The 13535-nt window shown below is 39.1% G+C and overlaps 1 protein-coding gene across 1 annotated transcript in view; it reads right to left on the bottom strand.

Annotated features, from left to right (window-relative positions):
• ctnnd2b (catenin (cadherin-associated protein), delta 2b) overlaps window positions 1-13535 on the bottom strand; it is a 165073-nt gene that overhangs the window by 64983 nt on the left and 86555 nt on the right. Inside the window, exons 9-12 of the mRNA XM_046051113.1 lie at window positions 11130-11362; window positions 10040-10171; window positions 6749-6992; window positions 3910-3966 (exon numbers count right to left, since the gene is read on the bottom strand). Of these exons, the coding sequence (XP_045907069.1) occupies window positions 3910-3966; window positions 6749-6992; window positions 10040-10171; window positions 11130-11362 (666 nt within the window). The remainder of the gene's footprint in view (window positions 1-3909; window positions 3967-6748; window positions 6993-10039; window positions 10172-11129; window positions 11363-13535) is intronic.

Below are 13535 nucleotides of genomic sequence, written 5' to 3'. Positions count from 1 at the left end.
GTGCACAAACCTCGTCACCAACTATAAAAACCGTTTGACATCTGTGCTGGCCAATAATGGCTTTTCTACAAAATATTAACATGCTGTTTGTCCAGGGGGTCAAATACTTGTTTTTCCTCATCAGATGGTTATCAATTTTAATAAATTCATATGATGTGATTTTCTGGAATTTTCTTTGGGATTCTGTCTTTCACTGTTAGAATGTACATATGATTAAAATTATAGATCGTTGCATTCTTTGTAAGTGGGCAAACCTGCAAAATCAGCAAGGGGTCAAATACTTATTTCCCCCACTGTATAGATGTCATGTTTGTCCTTTTGTCTTTCATTGAGATAATATAAAGAGAACAATGGGTTTCACAATAAAGCCAATAGCCTTATAGCCTATCAACATGCAACCAGTCTAGATTAACGCAGATTTAGAGCACTATAGTTGTGTTGGACTATTGCATTAACCACTGTAGGGGGAAGAGAAAAGTATTGATCATTGTTAGCTTGCTACTGAGATTTTTCTAACATATTACATTGTCAAAATACAAACTAAACATTGCATTTTGAGAACAAAGTTCTGTTTTATTGAAGACTTTTTATAGGACAGACTGCCACAAGGTAAGTAATTAGGTAAGGTAATAAAACAAAAAGGTCTGCAAACTTGTAGATCTAGATTTAGCATTTCTGTTTAAAACTCCATTGTTCCACACGTTAATATCACAAGTACAAATCCAATTGACACATATGAAAATAAATTTTGAATTAAAAGTGCAGGTGAAACCATCTGGCCTCAATGTAGGAGGGAAATTAAAGAGAAAAAATGAGAAAGACAGACTGTGGCAAAAAGTAAAATAGAAAGAAAAGTTATGTGTTTCTATATGCATATGTTTGAGTTACCCAGACAGTGTGTGTGTCTTTCAAGGTGTAATGGCATGGCTGACTGACTGGCCAACTGAGGCTGGAAGAAATGAACGAAAGGTCAGGAGATGTCAGGCAGAGCTGAACACACACATGCACACACCCCATGGAGTCCATCTCAAACCTGTGACTGATATGGATCACAGATTCTCAACTGTGTGTTATGAGCATGAAATAAAATGAGGCACTTTTATGATCGGGTCAGATACTGTCTAGCACAAATCTGTCTTCATGTTAGCGGGAATGTTTCCATAAACTGCCGACAGCCTTAAGAAGGAAATGCGTTGGAGTATATAAGAGGCTGTCTCCACAGTAACGTGCTTCCATTTGCCAGATTGTGGCAGTGTGTGGCTTGACAAATCAGCTAAATGAAATTTGTTTGAGGCTTTTGCAGGATAAAGGTATCATTAGAGAACCAGCTGCAGACGGTGGCAAAGACCTCACACTACTTCAGTTATCATCTATTTACAGTGCTGGTGCAGACAGTGTCGGTGCAATAAATGAGTTTACATATTTTCTAATGAATAATAATGAAACGATAATGTTGCACGGATGAAATAACTAAAAAGCAGCCTAATTATTTAATGACCTGTATGTACCCCAGAAAATCTCTTATTTACAGTATCCTCCTCACTGCCTAAATCTATTCTTCAGGAATGTATTTAGCTGCTTGACCTGTTGCACCAGAAAGCAACACCTAATGTTATATATTTCTCTAACGTTATGTCTCTGCTAGTATTGTTAGCTATGTCAGTACTGCTAATGTTATGTCGCTTCCATCTCTTCCAGTGCTGTTAGCTAAGGGTTTGTTTCTGCCTGTATTGGTAACTAATGCTATGACTCTACCAGTACTGTTAGCTAATGTTATTGTCAGTGCCATATCCATACCACCAGCAAGTGCCGTTCTTCAAATGCGCAAAAAGGGTCCTGTCTGTCAAAGAAGGTTACAGCAAATGTGCCTGTTCATAATTATTTGTGTGTTTTTGTCTGTTCTCATGCAGGGCATCAAATACTTACGCTTTATTAGCGTTATTTGATGCAAAAGGTACCCTTCGGCGTCCGTATGAGACGCCTCTGGGTTCGTCTGAATGAGACACCCTGTCTAGACCAGAAGCGCTAGTAGCTAGCTAGCTAGGTAGCTAGCTACGTTAGTATAAAATGCGTTGACAGCTTCCCAAAGCATTTTATCCTAACCCTAACCATCAGGGTGTGTGCCTAAACCTAAGTCATCAATTGTATGCATGTCGACCGCCTCCTTTGTGTTGCTCACATTGTGAGATTGCTGTCATTATTAAAAATTAAAAATGTACTGTTGAACAAGGTTTTTAATATCTAAAGTATAGTCATATTACATCATAGTGAACAGTTAAATCTCCATTGATTAAAAAAACATTGTTATCTTGATATGAAAGATTTAGTAGGATCTTTTTGAATAGGCAGATTTGCGGTAACCTTCTTTGACTGACCGTACAGATTTTGCGCATTTGAAGAACAGCTCTTCCTGGCGGTACGGATTTCTTTGCCAGTACTCTTAACTTAGGGCTTGTCTTTGCCTGTATTGCTAGCTAATGTTATGACTCTGCCAGTACTGTTACCAAAGGGTTTGTCTCAGCCTGTATTGATAGCTAATGTTTTGTGCCTTTACAGTAATTTATTGCTAGCTAATGTAACGGGTTCTTAAAATAGGAACGATTTATGGACTAAACGCATCTTCACTTCCACTGGAATTAGTTGGAAGTTGCATATGCGCAGTACCTAGTTAAGGACTACTAGCCAATCAGAAGCAAAGTAGGGTGAGTCCTGACAAGCCGGTAAACACGGCTTCGGTTCAGCAGTACATGTTCCTACCAGCTTAGCAATATAGACTGGAGCAAGATGTTTCAGAGCGGTAAGTTATTAATTTGGAACAAATTTTTTTCCCCATACGTTAAGCTTTAACTGTGCGCTGTCTCTGCATCACACTAACAACTTTGTGTCATTGACTGCCAAACGTTCGGTAGGGAGGGTGGGTGTGAGAGGAAACAGCAGGCAGATGTCTTGTCACTGAGTGGCCTGCAGCTCAGTGTGTTTTTGAGGACGTGCCACAGGAGCAATGTTTTCTGTGGGAGATGGTACCTCCCTTTAGGTGGACTTCGGGCTTTTTCACTTTGTAAACCTATTACATGCACAAAAAGATATATAACACAATAAGGGAAAGGGAAAAAGTCAAAAAGCATAATATGACCTCTTTAAGTTGGACATTTTTCATATTGATAGGCTATCTGTGCAAGATTCTTGTCATCTGTCCAAAGCATCTTAATACTCCTCGAGATGTTCAACATTTTGGCAAAGACGCTTATTCGCAGTATGGCGGAGACTAGAAAATCAATACCATTGAATCAAAAACCAAAATCAGGTGTCAACCTTAACAACGGGCAAGCCACATGAATGAACTGTCACAAAGCACATTTCGGAAATTACCAGGACAGACAGGACAGACAATGGAGACAAATGAGTGACCAAATAAATCAACAGATAGATAAATGGATGGAGAGATGGGTGGATAGCTGAAAGGTCAAAAGAGAGAATGAGGAATATTAACACTATAAAAAACAGAGGTTCTAATAAGCCATATTGCTACAAATTGCAAATAAGCAATCAGCACTTGATCATTAGTTACTTAAATTTGTAATTTATGTATAAAACTGACTTAATTTATTTCTTTCGGTGTTTTCAGGTCACAGAGGATGCCATTCTGATGTTACACAATGCCGTGATAAAATGCAAAGTAGTCTAATCGCATCTCCAATTTAGAATCCAAAAATGCTAAAATGCCTGTTTAATAAAGCACTAAATGGGTGACAATACAAATGGGAAATGTCATGCTGCCATTAACATTAACATCTGCGTCTGATATTGGTGTCATATAGAGAAGATGGAAAGATTCAGTGAATGAGACAAAGGTAAGATAGATAGACAGAATGTGATTTGTGTGAATGTACAAATAAATAGTTGGATTACTTTGTCATTCTTTGCTCGGCTTGATTTTGATTCCACACAAGGAATTCGGGGTCGTACCTATCGAGGGGGGACAGGCAGAGAGAAACAAGAGAGAGGTATTTGTTGGCTGTCTGGCAACAAATTAATCAATAACCGTCATAATAGTGATGATTAATAAATAGAAATCCATATGTAGTCACTAGACTCGTCTTTCTCTCTCAACATTTGATCAGGCAATGGTGGACAAGGTGGGCTGGGTGAAGGACATGCACTTAGAGCAGGTGGTGGGGAGATGGTGGATATGTCGGATAAAGAGAGGGTCTGGGTACCGTCTTATTCTGTGCATAATCATGCACCAAATCTGGATATTGGAGCATTTTTTAAACATTCAGATCTAAATTAAAGAGCCAACTATGAGATTATTTTCAGACAGCATGATAATTTACTGTATGCTTCAAATGACCAGTGAGTTTACAAGGTCATGTCCTGTGCACAGTACAGACCTTACTTCAACATCCTTACTAAACCTAGATTATTTTACAATGGTATACAGTATGTATGAATATGCTTTATATATAAAAATGCTGTTCTCTCATCTGTGTCGTCCTGTTAAAAAGGAATATAGTTTATATATAGGTTAGTCCTATTAGACTTAGCTGTTGAATGAAAACATTGATGACTAAATCATTGATGTGTAGTTATTAAATTATTTTTGTTTGTGATTGAAAGTGACTAGCGGTACATTAGAAAAGCAGGAATTATACCAGAGAAGCTAAATGATGAGTAAATGACACGCTAAGCTGCTTAGCCTGTTATGTGTGGGTAAAATTAAAACAAGATACAAAATATCTACATGTATATGTTTAGCAACTCCTTTTTCCCACCTTGAAACAATAAATAAATGGCTGCTCACCTGAATCGTTTAAATAAAAACTTGAAGCTACAGTTCATCTTTAGCTTCACTGATTATGCATAGATAAGCGTAAGTCAAGCATGTTGGAAAAATTTTATGTCAAGGAATGTGGATTGTCCAATATCCAAAAAACTGGGTGTATTTTAAGAATGAGGCAGGTGATAGTCGATATTTTTCTTTATGTCAACAAATTCCATGAAAAAAAACAAAACCAACAATTATTTGATCCTATCAACAAGTATTTCTGTATATTATATAGACTTATACTATAAAAGACTATAAAAAAAAAAACAACTCAATGAGCTACACCGTTACACTGATGAACATGGGCACTGTAGTTTATCTCAATACCACATATACCAATAATAGCACCAAATTCAGATGAATCCACAGTTGAAAGAAGTCCCCAAGAACTACACTATTTCCTCCTGTTTGTGTACTAAAAACTACAGAGCCCAGCCATTTTCTTCTTCATTAAACTACATATCCAGACCCATTTTTGAATATATCTTCCGAAAGAACAAATGGGCTTGGGCGTGAGTGCCACAGACACAGTAGGTAAACCGTAAAGTATTGACAGATTGACACTGTCCACTGTTGGTTCTGGTCTCTTGATGGGATTTGTTGACACAAATATTAGTAAATATATAATAACGTACAATTCCTCTTTCAACCTCAGGAACAGCAGAGAGCTTGTAAACAGTAAAACATGACAGGATCATCTTGGGGGACCCTCCCTTTAACACAATGTGGACAACAAGCTACTCAAAAAGCACTGTCTTATTCAGAAAGTGCTAGCACTGACGTAGACTATGCATGTTGTGAAGGTAAAGCAATATGCCATGCATCACAAGTCAGTCCTTTACATGTAGCAGCGCAGATGTGTGGATGCTGGAAGCTACACAACAATGATGCCGGAGCTAAAGATTGAACAAACAGACAATGTGAGTGCAATGTGCAAAGAGAAAGAAACACTTGGACAATGGGTGGAGGAAAGAGCAATGGCGAAAACAACAAGAACGACACAGAAAGACACTCTTAATAAGCAGATCAGCACAAAGTGACTTCCTCATTAGAAATATTAAATTGGAGTAGAAAAACACATCTCCTGTTTACACCTGAGCTGAAATGTCACACAGGGAAAAAATTCAACTTTAATTAGGCTGCTTCTATCACTAACAGTATAGTCTGTGCAGTCGAAAAAGATTATATTGGAATGGTATTTCAAATTTGATTGTTACTTGGACATTACTTGGACAAAAGCATGATAAAAAAAAACAGCTATTAAGCTGTCTCTGTATGCGTCTCTCTTACTCTTTTTTGTCTGTCTGTCAATGTCTCTCTCTCCCTCATTCTCACACACCCACGCTCGTACACAGAGCTCTCTTGGTCTAAAAGCAGACTTCATGCACTTTCCACATTTACTCTGTCTACCTACTGCACATAATGTGACTGATTGCCACTGACAGAGAGGTGCTCCATTCTTAACAGCGATAGCAAACTTTTAAATTGGCACTAGGGATGTGCCCAGGCATTCATATGGCAGTGTGAACAAGCCCCAACACCAGGCAAACTAGAGAGGACAGTGAAAGATGTGGCGTGATGTGTGCCTCATACTAAAGCCCAGATTCAGCCAGCCTTTTACTGCACTGAAGCGTCAAATCCTGACAGTCAATTATCAGTTGAGGTGCTACAAACTGTTTTGTGTCACTGTTTTACACTTCCAACTTTGACACTCTTTTGTGGATTGCAATTACACTCTTTTTTTTCCCCCCACTGTTCAAGCCTAATGCCTCCAAGGTATTAATGTGATTTACACTTTCTCGCATAATTGTGTTTAACTTGGTGAATCTGGCCCTCAGTAAGTTCAGTGAAAGTGGAAAGGGAGCGGAACAAGGGGCTTCATCAACAAGCCAGAGCCGATTCTAAATAAATGTTTTTCCTCACCTTGGGTCCTTCTGGATGCTGTCCACTGATGGAGACCGGCCTAGGGCAGCCTCAGGGGGGAGGGCAGGGCCCGACTTGCTGTAAGGCGACTCGGTGGATGGGCAGAACTGCAGAGTGCGGTACGGGTTGGCGTAGTCAGCTGCCCCGCCTCCTGCGGCAAAGCTGCCTCTTTGAAAGGTGGCCGTGGCGCTTTGGCTTCCTGTTCGCTGCAAGGGGATTGGGTCGACACCGGGGGAAGGCGGGGCTAAAGCAGGAAGAGGGGCGTAGGGACAGAGCAGATAGTTGAGGACCTCTTGGTACAATTGGTTCACCACTGGGTTTGATGTAGTCGAGGAGGGGAGTTGGTGAAGAAGAAATTGCAACCAAACACAAGCGCCAACACAAGGATGCACGTACACACACAATGAGATAAAAGCAACAACACCAGCACCAATGGAACAAAACAGCACAGAAGAAAAAAGCAGAAAGGAGGAAGCAAAAATAAAAAGTCATGAAATAAAACTCTCATAGTTACAACTTACAACAGGTGGGTGAACTCATCAAATAATCTCATTTTTCATTTGAAACATATAATCACAAAAACAGACAGAAGCAATCAAATCAAACAGACATGCAAAAAAAGAAAGAAAAGAGAATTCATATTTGACACATTAATCTTACAGGCACCTGTAAAACTTATTTTCTGCTAAAGCACAGCTGGATTACGGGGGTTACCAAACTGCCAGGATGGCCCAGGGGCAAAAATGAGCTATGCACCCTGTGATCCCACGTTCATCCCCACTCCCTGTTCATTGAGGTGCAAGGACGGAGTAAGGATAGCTGTTTTCCCGTTTTTGTGCTAAGTTAAGCTGACCAACAGCGAGCAGTAACTGAATATTTAGCATGCAGACATCATAGTGGTATATTTTCTCATATAACTCTCACCAAGAAAGTGAATAAGAGTATTTCCAAAGATGTTGAACTATTCCTTTAAAAGCTCTTTTTTATTATACATTTCTGTTCATATTCTGCTTTAGTGGGGCCAACTACCAAATATCTTACTTAAAGCACCACAAACTAATTGCCATACAGTGAGGGTTCGGGGCCCCAGTGAAGTTGCCCACTTGGTAATCCAGTCTTGCTGTAAAGACATCAGGACACCGTAAAACGCAGACCAGTGACCCCCTGTGTCAGTCTCCAACAGAAAGAGGAATTGTCCCCTTGTTAAACAGCAGTTCAGGAACCATGTGGGCATGATGGTCAGCGCGGTTCCACCGGCTCGCTCTAAGGGAGCTGAGCTGCGTCAGTCTGTGTGTGTGTGTGTGTGACAAACTAACTGCAGGGATCTTGACAAGGCCTGAGGAAATTCACCTGTGATGTGAAGTCAGGCGTAAAGTTATCTTGAAACTATTTGAGCTGAAAAGCAATGTAAAAAAACAAAAAAACAGGATTTGATGAACACAATGGTGCCCTTGGACTTACATTCACAGACACAAAGCTGGAGATGATGATTGAGTTATTCTGATGCAGCAAGAGCCAGCATGACAAACACCACCTCAGATATTTTAATTATTAGGGTGAATCTTTTTTGGAACTAGTAGAAAAAATAAAGAGATTTTCTTTCACATTTCTCTCTCTGTGTATTTCTCTTTACAGCAACATTTTAGGACACGGTTGATTTGCTTTGATTTCAAAGCACCCAAGCTAACGCCCATGGGATTAATTGAGATTAATTTTCAGCCTTGAAACTAATTAGTTAACAGACTGTGACTGAAAGACAAATTGCCATTGAGACCCCAATTGGATTTGCCCACCTGATCTGGTAAATAGCGCTACATGATCAGATGGGATGAGGAAATATCTTATGTACAGCAGTCTATAATAACACAGCACTACCAAAAAATTACTAACGTTCTAAGTTGGACCAGACTGTCTTTTTTTTGTTTTACCACTCAGTATTGCTGTCCAGTATTTCTTTGATCAATCAATTTGATTTAATGTATCATGTGATGTCTTCTTTTACTCACTGATTTTTAAATTTAGATGGTTCAGATGGTGATTTATAGCTATTTATAAATTTGGACTATTTGAAGCACATTTCTGTGTTTACAGTTGCGCTCTAATCTACTCCAATCAACTAATGGCTTTATAAATTGTTAACAATCGTTTACAAATGCTTTTGGGTTGCCAGGTATGAAAATGCTTTTGCCTGGTGTTTATCCTCCAGCTTGACACTTCCTTTTGTCGTTATAGATAGCTAATAAACGGGAACTTTAGTTATTTAGTGCTGCAATTCCACAAAGTTCAGAAGCTTACAAGAGACCAAGCTCCAAAAAACACTAGCTCCTACATTTCCCACAATCCTCAAAACTAAACAACATATTCCTTAAATGTACAAAAGGGTTTCTTTTAACTATTTTCTCAGACTTCTCCTTTCAGAACAAAAGAAACAACCCTTTTTCGTAGGTTGAGTAGTACTCCCTATGTGGAGTTTAATGAATGACCAATTATTGTAAGAACCCTTTATTAATGACTTATTAACATTTATAGTTGCAGATGACTTGACTTACTTGCCTTTTGCTGTTTCTTAAACAGCAAAACCCTTGATATTCTTATTTTATGACTTTATTAATAGTTGTAATGGCAGAAGTTATGGTTTGTTAGAGAATTAAACTCATGACCCTTGAATCAATTCCTAACATTAACTTCTGGCTTGATGGATTACTAGAAAGTGGGAATATCCTAACACCATTAATGACCTTATTAATGCCTTTTTTATGAATGACCCAGGAAGGAGCTTTTTCACAACCTGACAATCCAACAGTTTGTCTTATTAACTGTTTCTATTTGATCAATAAAGTGAATTATTTATTTACCACAGATAATAATTAGGAACAACTGTATAAAGGCTGCCTTTTAGAACATGATACCTATTTTTCCAACTTATCTCCTCTTTCTTGTTTTGTTTCTAAAACCTTCTGTTTACATTGTGTCATCCGCTGACCCATTATACATTCTAGCTCCTACCACTCCTCATCCTCCTCACACATTTTTCCCCTCACATATAATCTTTAACATTTACATTAATACCTGAGTTGCAAAGCTGCTAATATGCCTCACCACTATATCTTTTGTAAAAATGTTGTGCACCCCCCTTCCACTCTACTGTCAAATGTTTGCCTTTTTACTATCTACTCCACTGGCCCTCTGGGAGACAGATTTGTAGACTCTGTATTTGTAGATTCCCCTTTACGCCTTAAATAAATCCCCGTCTTTATTTTACCCAGCCTCCATATGCCCATCTCAGCTCACCTTGTCCTCTAAGGTTGGGTTTGGTGTAGACTCTGTCTTCGTAGATGGGGTCGATGTGGTGTTCAGGAGACTGCAGAGGTCGTAGCTCAGAGCCCAGGTGACTGTGCTGGCTGCTATAGGAACCTCTGGATCCTGGGAAGCACAGGAAATGTTATGGTTAGATATACTGACATGGATGGATAACTATATTCTCACTAAGTGAGAGAAAAATGACAAACTAGTGAACAATCAAATTACATGTAGGTCACATGTAGGCCAAGTAAGTCAATCTGGTCTTAAAACACATTTATAGAAAGGTTATGTTGTGATCATTTTACTTGCCATGAACACAATCACCAGATTAACCTGAAAAATACTGCTGATTGGCCTCTTTTTCCTTCCCATGGCGACTTTGCATTGTGATGTAAAAATGTGACATTTGGCATGAAAGTGTGTTTGGGTTGTGATGTTCCGCTTTACAAAATCAGGATAGCCATTTAATTTGTGATCAAAACCAGGCAATTGTAAAATACTTTAAATAAATTGCCTAATATTTGACATAACCACATTTTAATTCAAGTAAATAAAAGATACATTTCAAAATTAGTCCACCTTTTGAAAAGCCCAAAGCAAATCTGGCACTTTAAACTGTTTTCAGACAACAAATCTCATTCACAAATTGTTCAGACATTCATGACTGCATTTGCAATCTAATACATTTTTTATAAAACCTCAAGCCAATTTAATTAAATATTTGGTAATATGTGTTTTCTTTTGGATGCTTGTGCTGATGGCATCCTGATGAATACCAAATAGACATCAATGGAAAGTGGATTCATGTGACCCTTAACTATCATGAACATAATGGAACTGCCTCAGAAATGCCATATTACTGAAGGATGAAGAAACCCCACAATGCATAATCTCAGACTACATTGTATTTAAAAATTAAAAATAGTCCTGTCAATTAAACAGTAACAATTGTCGAAGTTTGAATAACTAGATATATACAAAATACATGTAAAGTGGACAATTCCTTAAAAAATATATGGCACAATGGCATTTCATACATCCACACATAAAAAAGTAATAAAATTGTCTTGACCTCTACCTGCCAGGCTACCAGGCCTTTGCAGGGTTGCGTTGGCGTACAGCTCGTGGGAAATCTTGTAGCTGTCTGCTCCGATGTGATGCAGCATCCGCTTGGTGGGCGACAGGGTGGCGTAGCTGCCCACCACTGAGCTCAGCTGGTGGATGGGCGATGAGGTGTGGTTGCCCCCTGGGGAGGCTGCCATGGAGAGGGGGGAGGACGAGCCAGCGGCCATGTTGATGGGCGATGAGGTGCTGCAGGAGGTGAAAATGGAAAGGTTTGGTTGGTAGTTTTGTCACAGTGTAATTCTGTGTCCTGAATAAACATTTCCCAGAATAATATGATGGCAAACTAATACCCATTAAAGACTAAGACCATAAATGATTTAACTCAATACCAGTTTACTAGTTGTGGGTAGTACTATTCAGCCAGTGAAAACTGTGGCATTCAGTCTTCTGTACCTCCGGATAATAATAGGCACAACAAGTATATCTCTGCCCCTTCTGTTTGGATTTTGGACAATTTTATATGAATCGGTCTCTCGTATGTCACCTTTACTTTACTAACACTAAATTGCTGATGTGCTTTCTTACCCCTGTAACATACCATTCTCCCTTTTTGTTTTCCCCTAAGTAGCATAAAGGCTGTTCGCTTCATCGTAGGTCAAAAACTAATTCAGAAAGTGAGAGCGGAAACGTGCAAATTTGTCTTTGTATTGCGTTGTCGCATTGTTGTAGCACAGTCTGCATATACTGTCCATGTGGTCTTTTGCACGCAGACTGTACAAAAAGCAACATTTATGTCACAGGATGCAGGAACTATAAATTTGACTTTTTTCCACACTGACAGTATCATATATATTCTATATCAGCATATTCCAGCTTTTTATTAAAACTATGCAATATTACATTGAGTGAAATATTCAAACCCAAGACTGTCTGTACAGTTCAGTCAAATAGATTATAGATGCATCACTTTGCATCTATAATGCATCAGTGTGCATCACTTTATACATGTTCCCCCAAAATCCAGACACATAATGGACATTTTGGGATTTTTAAATAAAGTTCTTTTGGTTTAAACAACATTTGGCTACACAGCATGAGCTTATAATGACTGGCCCACCAGCAATCTGCTATGTTATTAAGGGGGTTTAACACTGCATGTCTTTTTCAATGTATAGTAAAAACTGTGCTTCAGGAGCTTCATCAAAGATTAATTGGTCATTAGTTGTGCACCAAACTCCCCACTCACTCCACAGAACTCTGTAGACCATTATGAGTAGGGCCTTCATTTGTCTGGGGCAGGGTAAAACTTTAGGAAGACCAGTTGCAGAAACGACCCCAATGCTTTCAAAGTCAAAGGCTGGCAGGCTGAGGTATGTTAAAATACAATGTAAAACACTACTAAAATATTAGCACTGAAGTCTTGCATTACTTATACAAGCTGATTTCTTTTGTTGTGAAACAGACTACATGCTAGAAAGTTTTTTTCAAAGCCAGAAATCTCAGCACCAGGTGAAGTAATTGTTTGAGTCACTGGCATTAAACTATATCGACCCCCTGCAGATACATTCTTTTGTGCATTTGAACCAGTGAAATTCTTAAGTACTGTGTTTCTAACAATGAGCCCTTATTAAATTAATTGGTCAGACTGAAGTTGAACCAACCTGTAAGACTTGGCGAGTCGGCTGGGTGACTGTTTGGGCGAGGACACCCTCTGTAGTGTGGCATAGCTGGGCATGTCAGAGGAGGCTGATCCCAGGCGCTGCAGCTTGGTAGGAGATCCCACCGCCTGCAGAGGGGAGCTCACACGCTGTAAAAGAGGAGTTGTACTTCATTAAAGGGGAATGTCACTCACTTTAAATATTCATCTACTCATCTTATTCAAATCATTATTTTCAGAGACATGAACAACTCCCCCCGGAGCTGGAAAACCGGAGAGCAGAGACTCTAATCTGTGATAACATCCTGATGAAGAGCTTGGAGTTATCAGACCAAACATGAAGGGATGACTCTGAACTTTTATAACCGAATGAACTTGAAATCTGACTGCGAGCAATGGGCCGCCAAATGAATGCATTTTCATTTTGTTCCAACTGGGGAAATAAGTTGAAGAAATATTTGCAAGGTCTTGCAGTTACATAGCTAAACGTACAATTTCAACACTCCATTAATTTAAATGAGTGTGGGACAGACGTGCGAAAGTAAGAATGCCGAGGATACAGTGGGCCGGTAAAACTGTTTTAATAAATCCAAAGACATGATTAACATGATGTTCTTATAATCCTAAACTCTGAGCCCAGAATTCATCGCAGTGCAGCAAAAGAAGCAATAAAAGAGTAAATCATCACCTAAGAGGCCTGAAATACAATTTTGCTGCATTGTGGCTGCACTGCTGAACCGACTCTACAAGCAAAACTGCTTG

Source organism: Micropterus dolomieu, linkage group LG06, assembly GCF_021292245.1.
Source record: "Micropterus dolomieu isolate WLL.071019.BEF.003 ecotype Adirondacks linkage group LG06, ASM2129224v1, whole genome shotgun sequence".
In the NCBI taxonomy this organism is placed as follows: Eukaryota; Metazoa; Chordata; class Actinopteri; order Centrarchiformes; family Centrarchidae; genus Micropterus; species Micropterus dolomieu.
The sequence above is the reverse complement of the archived record's forward strand: the minus strand, read 5'-3'. Positions and strand labels throughout refer to the sequence as shown.